At 31.1% G+C, this 17,776-nt stretch overlaps 1 protein-coding gene across 1 annotated transcript in view; it reads left to right on the forward strand.

The window, feature by feature from the left end:
• The first annotated feature begins 3,513 nt into the window (after positions 1-3,513).
• Positions 3,514-17,776, forward strand: part of Nufip (nuclear FMR1 interacting protein 1) — a 49,420-nt gene continuing 35,157 nt past the window's right edge. Inside the window, exons 1-2 of the mRNA XM_035353885.2 lie at positions 3,514-4,027; positions 15,462-15,557. Of these exons, the coding sequence (XP_035209776.1) occupies positions 3,536-4,027; positions 15,462-15,557 (588 nt within the window). The 5' untranslated portion in view covers positions 3,514-3,535. The remainder of the gene's footprint in view (positions 4,028-15,461; positions 15,558-17,776) is intronic.

Below are 17,776 nucleotides of genomic sequence, written 5' to 3' on the forward strand. Positions count from 1 at the left end.
ATGTAAATTCAAGTTAGCAGACAAAACAATATATTTAGCATATGGTAGTAAAAATTCACAGATAATAAGCATGTATATGTAAAACTAACTGGTTAAACGTGATATACTAAATAAATTTGTATTAAATTCAAGTTAGCACAGAAAAGAATATATTAAGTATAAGACAATATATAAGCATTTATAACGGAAATAAAAATTCATTTGAAAAATATAAATTAGTATTAATGTACTGAAATTAACCGGTTAAACGTGATAAACGAAAAAAATGTGTCTTAAATTCCAGTTAATACAGAAAACAATATATTCCTTACACCAGCAGTAGTTTGCTAATTTTGATGACCATAGTGATGCATCAAACTATTCCGTCATCTTAGATAATCAATAATATTTTTTATTTCAATTTAATCATCTATTTATGTCACACCAGCCATCCTCTGAAAGGTTATTGTTAGAAAAGCATTAACAATATGTTGTTAAAATTTAAGCCAGAAAATTGATTTATTCTCATTTTAGATGACAATAAACAATAATAAAAATAAAAGCATTACTTAGTTATTTAAATTGCTGGTTCTTAGAACTGTTTATAATTAAGAACACAACGTGAACAGCCGTGTTACAAATTAGCATTCACCCTTCCCGCCGTACTTTCTTCCTTTCATCCCGAACCGAGAACCGGCATCTATCTACCAAAATATTTCTATCCATTCGTTGTTAACAAATTCAGAAAAAATAATAATAAATAAGAGAAGAATAATATAAAGCTGCAAATGCGAACAACGGCAGTGATAATTCAACAAAATGAACCCAAGAGGAATGGTTGCAAACTTCGAACAAGCGAATAGGATAAATCCGCTGGGTTACCAGGTTTGAACTATTATCGCCAAAGTTGGCGATGTTTACATTTACCAGGTTCTCTGCGGAAGTGCTTCCAAATTCTATGTAATTATATGCCAGTATTGAAAGAAACAATCAATCTGATAAGAAAAAGCTGCGACTTGTTTTGAAAATGAGGCGTAAAAGGTTACCAGAGAGAATAATCCATTTGGCATCGGTTGTACCATTATTGGCGACTTCATCGCTTGCGCCGGCAAAACGGAAAAGTACCTTTAAATCCTTTTTTTTTAATTTTAAATCCTTTTTTGATATCATATGGATTTAAAAATTTTTGCCCCATTACGAAAAGTCTGCAATAGGATTTTGGGTAAAATGCAGAATCACACACTGCTTGACGCGTTTTTAAGAATTGCCCATACTCGGTATCCATTAACACATCGACCTATTTTCACTTAAAAAAGAAAAGAAAATTGACAAAAATCCAATTGTTTTTATCTTTGTAAAAAGCGGCAAGCAAATAAGTGGGCGATTCTGCACTTTACCGAGAATTTTTCAAAGAAAAGGCATCATTCGTTATAGAAAATTACGTTTGAACAACCAACGAGATGAAAGTATGCTTTAGCGATAACTCGGTAGCGAAATAGCGATGCAGGCATCCATTCAGTTATGTTTAGCAATTTTTATATAAATTATAATAATGATCTGAAATAGTTATTTACTCTTATGCTTCCCCATTCAGTCATGTTTAGCCTTTTTTTTATATAATTTATAATAATAAAAAGTATTATATGAAACTAACCTTTAATCTAAATTAAAACATCAATCTTAGATAGTTATTTACTATTATACTTCCTTTCTTGCGTTAGGACTGCCGCAATTATTTTTGGCAGCACTGCCATCAACAACAGTTTGGTGATTTTTTACGGCCCTCAAAACCGATAGTACCAAGAATGGTTTCTATGGTGGGGACTAAACTGATGGTGAATGGAGAACTGCCTTTTATTCAGCTCGTTTACTTGTAATAGCTCTGAAATCTGCCTTGTAGTTTAACTAAAACATTATCATCACTGGAACATGCAACAAAACTATTCTGATATACTGTTAATTTTATTCCCACATGTTATCGACTATTGTCGCCAATTTTGATAAATTATCACCACTACTGAATAAATGCTTTCTATTCGTAAGCTTGAAGAGAAAGAATTTTAATAAAAGGTTCACTTACTTTATCAGCAGCCAAATTCTTTATTTCACATAACAGCTCAGAAGATTTATTGCCACTCAGTTCTACTTCAGGTAATAAGTTTTGTGTCGTTTGGAATTTGGAGATTTTGGAAGATAAATGAACTTGTCCTTAATTGTAATGTATTTCTTGTCTTTTGGTGAATTAATCAAATTATTCGACAGTTGCGATAATATTTCATCTTTCAAATTCATTGAATTAAATCTAAAGTATTATTAGTATACTATAAAGAACAAACTTCTTTAAACGATTTTATTAACAAGAAAATAGGATTGACACAATTGCTGATTAGCCTTTTGAAAACGAAAATCCAGTGAATGTTTATCTTCCGAACAGTCTTTTTTGTTGCCAGTTCAGCGGAAGAAAAATCGAACGCGAAATGTTTCACGCAGTGCGCTTCAGTATGGCAAATGATGTCGTCACAAACTTCACCGAAGCTGACGACGTAATCCTATTTCTTGGGATCTGACATTATTGCAGTATTTTGATATTGTACCTCCAGTTGCAGAAATCATAATTTGGGAAACGGTTTACAAATCGGTAGAATTTTAATGCCTAGTGATGACGGATGTCGAAGTTCATTTTTACTTTCAACATCGTTTGCCGTAGCCGGTTGCCACTATTGAAATGAATGTTAAAATTATACTTTTTTTTAAACCTTCAACTACCTTTTAAATAAGATGATGAGAGTTGAAACGATTTAATTTGCAAAATAATAGTCTTTGTAATTTTTGTAGTGGTGAAGGCGATGCGCGACATTTCGTCGAAGACTGTGAATTATTACGATATGTTAGGAAAAAACATGGTAACATAAAGGAATTCTATTGCCGTAGAAAAGAGTTTAGATTTGCAAAGGATTTGATGAACTTTATAAATAGCATAGAAAAATATTAGGGATTTTGATTTGATGCTTGATTTTTGTTGTAATCTGTGTTGGGTGTGCTGTGTCAGCCATGAAGCCGATTATTACCACCCAGGAGGGTTGCAGTACACTGGTTTATTACATAACATTAAATAAATAAAGATTATAGAACCTGTTATGGATAACAGGAACAATATTTTTATTTTTATTATATTTTAAGATCTGAAAAATAATGGCATTCCCACTTCACAAACGATAAATAGTTTTTAGAAAAATATAGGAGACGTTGCAACATCAATCTGATGAGTCTAGTCAAATAGAAATAAAATTTTCAATTCTTTTCTATGCTAGGAAGAATGGATAGTTACTAACCAATGTTCATCTATCTTTTCTTTGAATTTGATAACCGAGGCAGATTCTGTCCAAACTGATTAACTAGGATAGTTATTAATAAATTCTTAATCAGCCTTTCATTATTTAAGAAACAACAATTAACCAAGGACATTCGTTAAAAACCTGAAAAATGAATGTTATATTAAAAAAGTGGCTATTAGACGTTTTCGTAACTTCAACTATAACTTTGCCTGTAAACAAAAATGGCGCATTTTCCTAGCCCGTGGTTACATGGGCCTCCGACAGGTTCAAATGTTTTTTGTGCTAATTTCAATACAAATTCCGGAAACATACGATCTCCTTTGCAATCGTTTCAGCGGAATCCAACAGTGCCATTCCATTCTTTCCCAGTAAACAACCCTCCACCAATTTCGCCAGGAGCATTCCCAAATAGGCCTCGTTTCCAAAATTTTAGTGATCTAAGTTCACCAGCGTTCGGAAATAGACAGTCAGCATTTGAACGAATGCCACCGCCAAACATACGTCCTCCGAACATGCCACCATCAAATATGCCTACGATAAGACCACATTTTAGTGCTGCAGGAAATTTTGAAAATCGGCCTACACCTTGGCACCAAACGGATAACTTTATCAGGAATCGATCACAGTTTACAAACCGTCCTCAGCCAAGAGATTTCAACAAATTTAAAAAGAATGACAGGAAATTTAAAAGAAAAGATAACCGAAAATTTAAGGTATGTTTATTTGTTTATAATCTTATAATTTGATTTTTCAAATGCATGTCTTAGTAACTTTAAATTTAAATGACAAAGTATATGTATTAAAACTGCTTATTTATTTCTTTGAGTAAGCTGATAGTTAGGTGTTCTCGTCACTGCTATATCAGGAATAAACATAATGAATGTTTCAAATGTTGTATGTATTAACAGTTCTATTTTTCAGAATGGACTTTCTGTATAATTTTATCTCAGGTTTTATTTCAAGTATCTATCATTTGTGCTAAAGTGATTATCATTTGGTAATTTCCTTGGAGTTGTTTTCATGTTGTCTGTTGTTGTGTGAGTAAACAAGCAACATAAAAAATCCCCTGATGTTTTTGCATGAAATAATAGTAAATAGTGACTTGTAAAGATGTAAAATGTGTGTTCTTTCCTCTGTAAACATTTATCTCTGATTCATATGCATTTTAGAATAAATTCATATGAAAATTTTTGGTATTATTTTATAATTAAAGGGGTATATTTTCTGTTAGTTTCTTGTTTGTAATATGGCTAGTTACTTTTTGAAGAAGTTACAAATCATTGTGAGTTCAAGTTACAATGACTTATAAAATGTGTTTCTTGATATTTCATTTGAGACTCTCATTGAAATCCTTCTCATTTTAAAGTCTTAAAATGAGAAGTCATTTTAAAGTCTATTTATTGTAAAATGTGTAACCAGTGATAAAAATTTATCAGTCATGTCACAAACTAAAAGTATATTAGAGGTAATAAAAATATAATGATATTTCTTTGTTTGGCCATAAAGCTTAGCTGACAAAACTTGGAAATTTAATTGCCTAATCTGTAATATGCAGGAATCAAAATGGCCTCTTTAAGAAACACGTTTTGTTGCATATGTCTTTATTTAGCACAGTTTGTGTCAATAAAGCCATATTTTATTTTATTAATTTCTATTTTTCAGAACTATGAAATTACAAGTTAATCTCTTGAAGATACTTTTCTGTTATCAGGACTGGATTCAGAAATGTATTTATGTGCATACATATGTATGTATATGTATACATATGTATGTATATGCACGTATGTGTGTGAATATGTGTATGCAAGCATTGATGCATTTCTGAATTCGGTCTAAATAACAGTAAAATACCTTTTTGAAAACAAAAATTGAGTTAAATTTTTGAAAAAAATTAAAAGCAGCCAAATTATCTCAAACAGGTAATACCTCAGTGTCATAGCAGTGTGTGATCGTGGAGACAAAATTTTAATTAATATAAGGTCTGTGTAAAATGTTTTAGGACTGATTGATTATTAACTGTTGAGTAGTATTAACTGTTCTGTTCGCAACAAATGGAACTGTGGGGTAGAGACTTTACCCCTTGTATTATGGCGAAGTTGTTGTTTGATTTACTGCCAAGTTGTTGTTTCATTTATGGTAGCCTGAGTAGTTGAATGTTATGGAAACCCTATTGTGACGTAATCGGGTGCATGATTCTGGGAAATTTCGAATCATGGGATGTTTTGTAAGCATTTTTGTGGTGTGTGTTGGTTTGATTCTTTAGATGGTAGAATGGCCGAATGTTGTAAGATTAATTTGAAGTTTCTGTACGATTTGGAGCGAAAGGGGAAAAGAGCTTTAATTCACTGGTGTGTAAATGAAGGTTTACTTAGTAGCCATTATAAGTGTCCTGTATGTAGGAAGTATATGCGTCTAGTCAAGCGTAAAAACCGTTTAGATGGATTTGAATGGGTTTGTAGGAAGAAAAGTTCAGATGGTCACTATGTGAAGCGTTTGATCAGAAAGAATACCTGGTTTGAAAAAAGTCATTTGAGTATGAATGACATTTTGATTTTTTCGTGGCTCTGGGTGTACGAAGCGAACTCAAAAATCATGATAAATGAATATTTGCTTTTGGTAGTGCTTAAATGCATAACATGTTTTTCCTTTTTTTATGTTATTTTATTGTTTGGTTTAAAATGTATTTTATTGATATTATGTATTTTTTGTTTGCCTATATTATAGAATTTGGTGCTCCTTTGACTTTTTAAGTGAAAATATATCGATGTGTGCATGGACAAAGTAAAGGGAGTGCGCAATGCGCCTTTATGCAATTTTGGGATTTTTTTTTAAGTGAAAATAGGTTGACGTGTACATGGATAAAGTCAAAGGAGTGCACAATGCCATTTTTGTGCAATTCAGGGGATTTTTTGTAAGTGAAAATAAGTCGATGTGTACATGGATACCAAGTTTGTGCAATTGTTTGCCTTGTTATTTTGGCTTTGTGTAGCGGCGATTTTTGTCACAAAAATATGCCATGTTTATACCTAGATTGCCACATAAATAATTTTCGGTACTTACGTTTTATGACGACTAACATAGCTGTCTCGCCAAAGCTGGCAACCCTTGTAGGTCCACTGTTCAAGTCCTGTAATTGCTGTGTCAAGAATACCGAATAGTCAATCTAAATTTTTTGTTTTCAGTAACCTCTGTCACTTTCTTCACTATCGGAAGCCGTACATCAAAACATGCTTTCGCTTGTAGATCCTTTGGCAGCTCCAGAATCAGAAACTCTTTTTGACATAATCGAAAGTTCAAGCTTACCTTTTATAAAATTGTTCTAACAGCCTGCAAAAAATAATAAGCCAAATCCAATTAGAAGATTAAGCTGCAACATTAGCTGAAATAGATAATTAGATAGTTTTAGCCAAGCTTATACTGACTGTAATACATTAAACATGCATGCGTAAACGTATTATGTGCATGCATAAATGCACATTATGACTTTGTACTGTACTGGATTAAAGACTTTGTACTGTATGTGGCAGTCTGTTTTCACTAAAGAAATCATCAAAGAATTGCACATGCTTGGCATAATGTGAAAAAATGGAAAAAGACACATGATGCCTTTGAGTGAAGCAGCTTGTGCATAGCGAAAGTTAAGACCAAGATTTTGGCGAAGAGGACGAACATTGTATAATTGCAATCACGGTGAAGAAATTGTCCGGAGAAGTCGAAAGTTTTCTGGGATAATGCCATGTTTATACCTAGATTGCCATATAAATAATTTTCGGTGCTTACGTTCTATGACGACTAACCTAGCTGTTTCCCCAAAACTGGCAACCCTTGTAGGTTATACAGGTTAACCCTAACATAGGGTATAAAGAGTGCTAAAATAAAGAGTATTATCCCGCACTTGCCTTTTTTTGCTACATTTACACTGATTATTACATTTAGTTTAAACACATGAAACTTTTTGTGATTATTTTTTCCCAATGTATATCAACATTTTCCAACTTCCTTCAAATGAAGAAGAAGTGATAGAAATTTTCAGAGAGGCTGGAATTTTACCCAAAGTACATGTTTATAAAAACGGTTATGATATGAAATTTTATAATTCAGGATTTTATTGGAGGTGCAATGTCAAAAATTGTCAACAGAAGTTTGGTGTCCCAACTGGTACGTGGTTTGAAAACAGTCGTATTGAATTTTTTTAAGCTTTGAGATTTATTTACTTTTGGGCATATGAACAGTTGTCCATTAAATAGTGCAAACATCAGTTGGATTTATCCAATAAGACTTTTATTGATTGGAATAATTATATGCGTGAAGTGTGTGTGAAGGATTTGGGGGATAATTGAAATATTAAAATTGGATGGCCCGGAATGATTGGCGAAAGCCTTTTTACACATCAAAAGAATAAACAAGGCGGTGTCTTGCCACAGCAGTGGGTCTTTGGTGGAATTTGCCGGGAAACAAAAGAAACATTTCTAGTCGGAGTTCCAGACAATATTGATGGAGGCAACAACATTGATGTGTGAAATCCAAAATAATATTGCTGAAGGCTCAACATTAATGTCAGATTCGTGGCCTGAATATCAAACAGAGGACCTCATTCCTGCCGGTTATGAACATTTTAAGGTGAATCATTGAAACAGTTTTGTTGACCCATCTACGTAGACTCGTACTCAACGCATTGAAAGGATGTGAGGTTCCACAAAATGGAGGAACAAGCAATAACGTGAGACAAGCCGCCATCATTTGGATACCTAGTTATCTGAAAATTTCCTGCCACTTACGATCAATCAGTGCTAGAAGAAATGATTTTTAATCAGGAGGATGCAAGAAGGCTCATGAACTGAACAAAAGTCTTAACTTAAAAGATCATGTTTAATTTTTATACATTATTGTGGATACAACAGTATTTGGAGCATGAAAAAGAAACTTGAATCAAGCGGTGGCTAAGAACCTACTGACGAGTTGTCACAATGATGCAACATCAGGAATAAATAAAAGCTAGATACTTTGACTTTTTGTTGCCATTTTGGTGGTTTGAACTGAAAGGGTACTGTAGTCTGTAATTATGCCGCACTAACAGTAAAAGACAATGGAATTTACACTTAAAAGTAATAATTTATCTAAAGCAATAAATTTTGCAGATTCACAGTCTGTTATTACTCTAAAAAGCAAGTTATATAATTTTAAATAACTGCAGTAAAGAGATGAATTAGCTTCTTTAATATGCTATAAATATGTTCTTTTGTTAAAAAAGTTATTTATGTTAGAACAAAGTACCATTAATTTGCAATGCTGATTTTTTGGAAGATCAGGGTTTGCTTATTTAATCCAAAAATGGTCATGAAGTACAGGCATTTGTGGATTAAGCAGTCATGGATTATTGGAATTCTAGTGTATTTTAACATAAAGTATATGTATTTTATCTGACATTCCATCAAGGCAGACCTGTTTGATTGAATATAAATAGTTGTATTATTTAGATAATTTTTAGGTAGTGCAATATATTTGTTCCTAAGATATTGTGCACATGTTAACTCATATGATTTGCGTACATGTATTTTACCCTGAGCATACTTAAGGCTGCTTAGTCAAGTATTGTTTTACAATAAATTAAAAAGCATGTTGTGCTACTGAGAAATTACGAACTACTAAAATATACACACTTAACAAAATTGTTATTTGTGAATAAAATAAATTACTTCAGTTTGGTACTTTCTGATTATCATCTGACCATTTGAGTTCTGTTATGTTTAGTTAATAAACATGAAAAATTTTTTAGCTTAGACAATTCCTTCTATATGCATTAATGAAATGTGTGTGTTTAAGCTTTTCAGTATATTATTATATTTAGAAATAATAAAATTACATAACAGCAGATGCCTGATTTTTTTTAAAAAAAGTATCTGTCTATCACTGATTGTAATTAAACTAATATTTTAAGTATGGCTAATTTTAAATAAATATCAATATTGGTGATGACTTAATCTTTCTCAAAGTCAAGCAACTTATATATATATATATATATATGAGACTTCCTTCTGGTTTGAATGTTGGGTCAGTATGAGCTTATTTTGCTGGTATGAGATTCTGCTTTGTATTCAGTTTTCATTTAAGCATAGGGATGTAATTACTATCATTTATCATCATTTAACGATAATGATTAAGCATCATTTATCAGCATAGTGATGTAATCTAGGAAATGGAATAATATTCACATTGTGACTCTTTTTGCCGTAAAGAATATAATTGTGAAGTATGAAATGGTGGGATATGTCTTAAAAATGTCAAAAACTGCATTATATATTTTCTGTAGAATGAACTTTTAATAATTAATACCTTTCTTTTTTAATTCATCCTTATTAAATATGTATTCTAACATCAAGGCTTCTTTTCATATACTCAGCCATTTCTCGGTTAACTAAAATTTTTTGCAAATGTGTACCATTTTTTAAAAAATGTATTAAAATGGTATGCTTTGACTATTATGCATAGGCACTGAATCTGTATTTACTTGTATCAGATTTTAAAACAAAAGATTCTTCGTATTGTTTCTATATGGTATTTATTCCTTATTAACACTTTTCCTGAAGTAGTTAAAGGATGTGAAGAACTTGGTTTATTTTTACCTTAATGCAGTTAGATTCTCAAGCAGGCATCACTAAGTAAAAACAAACAACTTTATTAGTGCTGATTATTAATAAGATACTGCTGACATACTCTGGCACGTTGCCTTAACCGAATTCAGTGACTAAATGCTTCCTATGTCTGCAATAGGTAGATGCTAACTTAACAAAATTCTGAAAATTTCCTCCATTTGTGATTAATATTTTGTTAGCATTTTATATCATTTTTAATTTCATTTGGAAGAATTAATTTGTTTTTATTAGTTTATTAACATGTGTGAGCAAATTTTATTTTCAATCTGAAAACAAAAGGCATCTTACCAAAACAAAGAATGTCATTCCATATATCATACCTTATATCCACATACCTTAGAATTACCTCTAAATAGTAACTGTTTTAAGCTGATGATCCATTACCTGGTGTATTGTAATTCCTAAACCACTTGCTATAAAGGGGTAAGTTAAATTGACATGTAATTGCTACGTCTGTCAGTTATTTTGCAGAGTTGCTTTTAAATGCTTTAATTATTTCAGTATTATTTCAGTTTTTATCTATTTTCATTTATTACCAAGAGTTTTCATTTGTTTATAAAGTATACCAACTGAATAAATGAAAATCTTGGATATGTTTTAAAATTTTTTACTTGTGTAGCACAAATATACAATGCACAAATTACATTTATAAACCGAGAAATGGCTGTATTTTGCTCCTTTGATGCTTGATGCATTCTAATAAAATTCTTTCACTTCTACGTAGGATATACAAGAAGCTCATCTCTCATTTTTCTGGAGTGCACATAGTGTTCATTCTCAATTCCTCTAATATGAGAGTGCCTAAGAAAACTCTGGAATTTGATATGAATGTGTTTCACTTTCAGTAGATCATCTGTTATCGTATTCTTTGTAATTTATTTAAACTTCCTGTTGTTAATTTTCTTTAATACTTGATTTAGATTAACAATATTAATTTAATCATGGAATCTTCGATTGTCCATCAGTCTTAAGATCATCACACTGTGGTATATGCAAGAATACACAGTTAACAAAATTCTTCTTTCCCCATCAAATATGGGCATTAATAATGCACATACATTTTTATTATGGATAAAAATAGAAAATTATTAATGTTTTAATTCCGTAGCATTTTTACTATTATTACAGTAAAACTATTATGCAGTATAATAGAAAGTAATATAAATTAAAAGAGCCAAACGATAAAAATTTAATATAGATCTGAAACAATCACTAAGCAAAATACATTAAAAAGGAGTAAGGGTGAGTAGCCAGTGGATACTAAAAAGTGATGGTTAAAAGACAATGGATAATCGAGTTTTCACTGTATTATGTTTTCTTAACATTTAATAATGTTAAAAAGTGCATCTTTAAATATTGACCCCTGGCATAAGAATCTAGTGTCAGTACGTAACTGTAGATTTTAAATTAAGCGAAAATGCAATGGAAAAAAGTATATGATCTGATCATGGAATGATTGTTACAATTTTAATAAAATTTAGGTAGAAATAGATAAATAATCAAAAGTATTTTTTAAATCAAAAATTGGGTATCTATTGTAAAAGTACAGTATGCTATGCTTTATTCAAAGTATTGCCCATCGCTAGCCTCTACTGGTCCTATGCATGCTGATATATTCCACATATCATATAATTATTCATATCAGCAGTAAAATATTATTTATCGCCAAAGTCGAAAGCCCATCTGTGATCAAGTTGATAAGACTGCTTGACACTGGTAATTTGGTTAGGTTCAAACCCCAGTAGATAAGCTAGCTGCATAGGTATTTTTGCAGTTTTCCCCATGTGTCACTTGAATACATGCCATTTTTTTATTAGAGTGTACTGTGCAAAGGCGCCCGTTCTTTGGCAAATAGCTTCACTTTAATTAAGATCAGTCAGTCAAGTATAGCTTAGATAAAATGGGAGATGCATTTTGGGATAACTTAGATACCCGTTTGCATCATATTTGATTCAACAGTAGTCACTAGGTAAAATTTGTATCTCTGGAATCCAATTCAAAATCTGCTCATTTGTAATTCATTACATATATTGCTTCTTACTGACTTATTCTTTAACTTGTCATTATTGGGAGAGCAGGATAAGTAAGTCTATAGTACTAAGAAAAATTAACATTTATGCGTTAAAAGTGGTTTTGAAAAATAAACTCATTTTCAGAAATATTAAAATTTCCAAATCTCTTAATATTATTTTGTTAACTGAATGAAACTAGTATTTACATGTCAAATGTAGGCATCAAATATTATCATACGCTATGCGAGATACGGCATTAAATATACATTTACAATACTGTCAGACATTTATGTTAATTTGAAATAAAGGGCTCCTTTACAGTTTTTCACCTCCTCATTCACATATAAACAATTTATTGTGTATTGATATGCCAGAGAAATAAAACTGGGACATTTGTCTGTTACGTGATAATTTGACTTCTGTAGAATTGCAGAAACAAGGTGGAATGTGGATTTTACAAGCTCTCTAATAGAATCTGCGGAAAATGAATGTTATACCTTCTAAAGAATCATTCATGGTTCTGTAATATTTATGGGTAATGCAGCATAGATAAACATCTCAAGTCTACTTTTATAACATCAAGGTCAGGTGAACAATGGAATATTTCATAATTTCAAGCTCAGCTGAGTATTCTTCAGATATTATAAAGTGATTATTAGAATATATATTTGCTTGCTGTTTTACTGAAGAAGGTCAGCTTCATCAGAGTGTACATATGATTGGGTGGTAACACCTTTAAAGGCAGGTTAATATAACTTTCATCATTCAGAGGCGAGAACAGGCATAGTGAGGATCGTAATTTGTACTAGGTGAATATATCCTATTCTGTTACCAGCTATCAACAATCTGTACACTGTTGATACTTTCTGGATCCATTGATTTATAGAATTTTCTCCACTTATGAACTCTTCCATTGTCTTGGATCAGTTCTAAATGTGACTCAGATTAGTCAGCTATTTCTGCTGTTCTGTTGTCTAATAGTGATGGTTTTAAATCCAGTATGAAATACAAAAGCTGTGTGTTGTAATGTAAGCAATGGTGCTTGGAGTCAGTGTCAGTATTTTAAAGTATGATGTAGAGATCATGGTATAGTCCTCACACTAATGTTAGCAAAGGTTTTAGAACTACATTTGAATGTTTATTGCTGTGTTGCACATTTGTTGCTTGAACTGATTGTTGAAAAACTACTTATGTCATGATTATCCAGTCTGTTTATGGCCACACCCTACTATTTTTCGATATTCTTATAGTCAAATTACATCATTGACATGGTCAGACTTGTGAAACTAAACTATTTATCTTCAAAATGATATGATCCATATTCCAAGATTCTTCTGCTTGCACAGTCATTTGACCATTTCATTGATTTGTGCCTTTCACACTGGAGGGGAGGAAGGCAGCACACACAGAGCTAGACCTTTAACTAGAAAATCAAACCTGCACCTTTATTTTATTTTGGCAATCAGCCAGTGTCATAATTATAATGTTCGAATTGGCATTTTTTTAATGTATTTTACTTGATCTATAGAACTAACCTACATTGCTGTACAAGAACAATATTAATAAGTAGGGTATTTGATAGTCATTGCTCACATATATATAATGTGAAATTTGTGTCAAAATAATCTTTGATATCTTCTTCTGTTCGTCAAATTAATCTTCTGCATTTTTATGCTGTGAGGCTGTGTTAAAAAATCTGTATGCATTTTATGTGTATACATGAAATGCATACAGAATTTTTATACAGGTTCTGGCAGAAAAAAAACTCCTCCTCAGCATGTAATGGAAGTAACAAAATCGACAGTAATACAATATACAGTTTATTGTACTGATGGAACAGAAGTGGCCCTATGTACTCTTTGTCATTACTGATCTAGGATTGTTTATTCTCACTGTGTTCGATTAATTAATTGCATTTTAGTATAGGATATTATTATTATATTCTCACTACGCATAAACCGTATCAGTTTTTTTGCAAAAGTTGTATTGTTATGCCATTTATATACCTGAATTCTAAATATAAAGTTCTGCATTGCTGTTTTCTTCCAAATGTATGGAGAGAAAGAAATTTCAAACTGTGAGTCCCATGTAATGACCTAAGAGCATGTGAAACAGCTCTTTCAGTTCTTACAAGGATATTCTTGATATTTGTCACTAATTGTGATTTTCCTAGAGTTATTATAAATTACCATGCCAATTCTATGTTGATAGTGACATCTGGTACAGCTAGCTTCTTCTGTTTACATATCAGAAAGCATATGTTAGCTTTTTGTTATTTCCATTTCATAATGGACAGTTTCTTCTGCTGAACCCCATGTAATCTCTCCGTTATGAGACATACACAAGTGTGCTGTCATTTTTTATAGTCTTGGATGACTGATGCAATTTTTACTGAAGTCCAGAAAAAGAACAATTTATATTTCAAAGCAAAATCTTCTGATGATCCTGAAATCTGGCAACAGTTCAGACTTCAAAGGAATCGTGTAAGTTCCCTCATCAAAGATGCTAAAATAAAAGCTGGGCTGATCACACGAAAAACAAAAGAGGTTGGTTGAAATATCAACTTGTAGAACAATGCTAAACTTAACAGTTCACTATATATGCTATAAAATGCACTGTAGTAATTTTTTCCTCTGCATTTTGAACTGCAAAATAATTCCTTCGAAATGATTGATTATCGGTACAAATATTTTAGCTTGAAATTTTAATTGCTTGTATTACAGGTACATGTTTACCATTTTACAGTATGTTTTCTTTAGCTAAAGATAGGGCATTCTGGATCAAGCACTTCATTTAAAACTTTCATATTTTTTGTTCTTTGGATTTAATCATGCATGACATTAAAATTGGCCCAAATCAGCTTTATTTTCCTAGTATATTTCACAAGTCAAATGGTTATATTCGGGTGGTTTTGTCAGTCTAGTTAAAAAATGTATCCTGAACTGATTTATTTTATAGATATTTTTCATTAATGATGAGATACTTATAACATTGCCAAATCTGAGTAGTAATTTTTTATGGTAAAAAAATTATAATAATTTTTTTGAGTTTTTGCATGTCGAGTATACCTTGTGTTTTCAAAAATGTTAGAAATATTTAATGCATTATTATTTTAAATTATGCCATTTATTGAACAAAGAAATCACTTATTTATATATACTTCTGACTATGTCAGCTCTATCTATTTTTCTATAATTTCTTAATAAAGCATTCTCAGTTATATGTTTCATATATTTTTAAGATTTAATTATATGTAATTAAGCATGATACTTTAAAATTCTATATATATTTTTCAGAATTAAATTGAAATTTGTTTTTATTTGATGTATTAACTTAGAATTATAAAGTTTACCTGCTTGTTGCTTATTTATCTCTTAGTATTTGTATTATGTATATTATAAGTAACTATTCGTTTAATGCAAGATATTTTTTCTGTCATGCAATTAGCTAAATGTCTGAATTTTGTTATAAAACTTATTTAGGATGACACAACAGAGAAGCCTTTTTATTGTGATACATGTGACCGAGCCTATGCCTTGGAAAATGAACTTCAGTCTCATCTAATGGAGCACACAAAGGTAACAAATCTAATTTATTTATAGTTGCATTTGAATAAGATGTATAGAATGTCTAGTATTAAAAATACATACATGTATGTAAAATATAAAAAATCTGATGTGTACACCACATGACTTCCTTATATTGGAATATTAAATTATACGCATTTTGTCTTGCATTTCATTTAAACTTATTGGATTGAATTAAATCTACTTTGCCGACAACACATAAACCACAGTAGAATAAATGCATTCTTTAAAATTCACTCTAGTATTTGTTTACCATAGCGACACTCTGGTGCTAGATTCACTTAACAGTATTAATAATTATATAACAGTTAACTTATATAATAATTTTATAATGGAAACTAAGTTAACTGTTATATAATCCAATAATTATATAACAGTTAACTTATTTCGTTCATATTATAATTCATAATGCACAAAATTTATATCATTTAAAGAATAGAATTATCTAATCGTTGTCACATATTCTATTCAAATACTATAATAAAGCTAGAATGATGTATAAAAGAAATTAAGCAAACAAAACAAAAAAGAAACAGTTTTTCACAGACAATTGAGTATTTCTCATTTAATTAATTCAGTTCTCACTTCGCGAGAAGGCAAAAATACATAAAAACTCAAAGTATCTATATTAAAAATTACGAAGTAAATCTTAAATGCTTATTTCCTCGAAAAAATTCCGGAAAGGATTAAGCATGATTTAAATAATAAATGAAGGCATTATCTTTATTGTTGCGAATCTAAGTTTCTCTAGATTGGCAACAAATCCACTAGTCTCCTGTTTCAAATGTAAACATCAATGGCCGCCATTAAAAAAGGCTTAGCGGCAATTAAACAACTTTAAAATTGCTGATAATTCTAAAAATATTGCACACAGATTTACTAAAGGCATAAAATCCTTAACCGGAAGATAAAAACAACATAATTCAATCATTTTTAAAGCAAAAAATGTACAATTTACCAACATATAAGAGTAAAGAAACTGAGATCACTGAGCCGGGTAACAGAGTGGATATATATATAAATATATTTATATATGTTTGGTGCTGCCGATTGCAACCAAAATACGAGGTGTACATCGACATGTTATAGCAGTCCTATATACAAAATTTCAACGTTCTGAGGCTACTTGTTTTTGAGTTATGCGAGATACGTACGTATGCACGCACGCACGTATGTACGTACATACGTTCGTACAGACGCCATGAAAATTCTCTTTAGAATTAATTTTAAAGCAGTTTTATAATTTTTTTGAAGGAAAAGAGTATTTTATTCTGTACAGATATCACGCAAAAACATCGTTAAATGGCATTCGATAGCGGTCAAAATGTATATTTTCGTTGAAATATGCTGCCTGAAACTTTTCGCGATTACAATACTTCCTTTTTACTTCGTACAAGGAAGTAAAAATAATGGCTTTGCTCTATGCGAACAAGCAACCCTTAATTAACTTTCCACAATTTCAGGGTCTTCCCCCCCCCAGACCAGTACTTTTGAGAACATTCCAGCATAGCGTATTACGTAATCGCTTCTATAAATAGAAAACTGCGCCATTTTGCATCAGAGAGACCGCTTTCTCCCTTTGCTACTAAGATCTGTGCTGCTGCTCTTCTGCCTTTCTTTGTTAGAATACTATGATGCATTGAAATTAATTTATTTAGTAAAGAGTGATGATATGCCTTTCAACTGAATAAAGATGTGGAAACAAAACAGTTAACTTCTGTGTTGTCCTTGGATTGCAAAACTTCACTCATGTGCCCAACTGCCAAAATATTACATGTGTATAAGTAATGATACAAGTTTTCTGTATATCAAAGTAACCATGAAAACCATGCATGATTAAAACTCTGCGTGGGAAAATAGAAATAGAAAATATTTTCAATAATGTATCTTGCATACAACAATTATTGAAATTCCTAGTTAAGATATTTTTATTTTTATTTATTTATTTTTTGCTTAATTTTAAATTAAAAAAAAAATATGACTTGTAATTCTTACATACACTGGTAAGGAAATTTCGAGTCAAACTTGCAAAAGTATTTCATCTTTTTGTCTTATTTTCCCATGTCTAGTTTCATGTCAATACATTTTTATTACATTTTGTTTAATTTTTTTTACTTAAGTTTTTTGATTAAGTTCGGTCTTTTTGACAATGCTAATTATTATATATTATGATGTACTTCTCGTGTTGTATTGCTGCTTGGATGATAGTA

The sequence above is a fragment of the Stegodyphus dumicola genome, chromosome 4 (assembly GCF_044657685.1).
Source record: "Stegodyphus dumicola isolate Sdum_Otavi_A_Nest chromosome 4, ASM4465768v1".
NCBI classification, from domain to species: Eukaryota; Metazoa; Arthropoda; class Arachnida; order Araneae; family Eresidae; genus Stegodyphus; species Stegodyphus dumicola.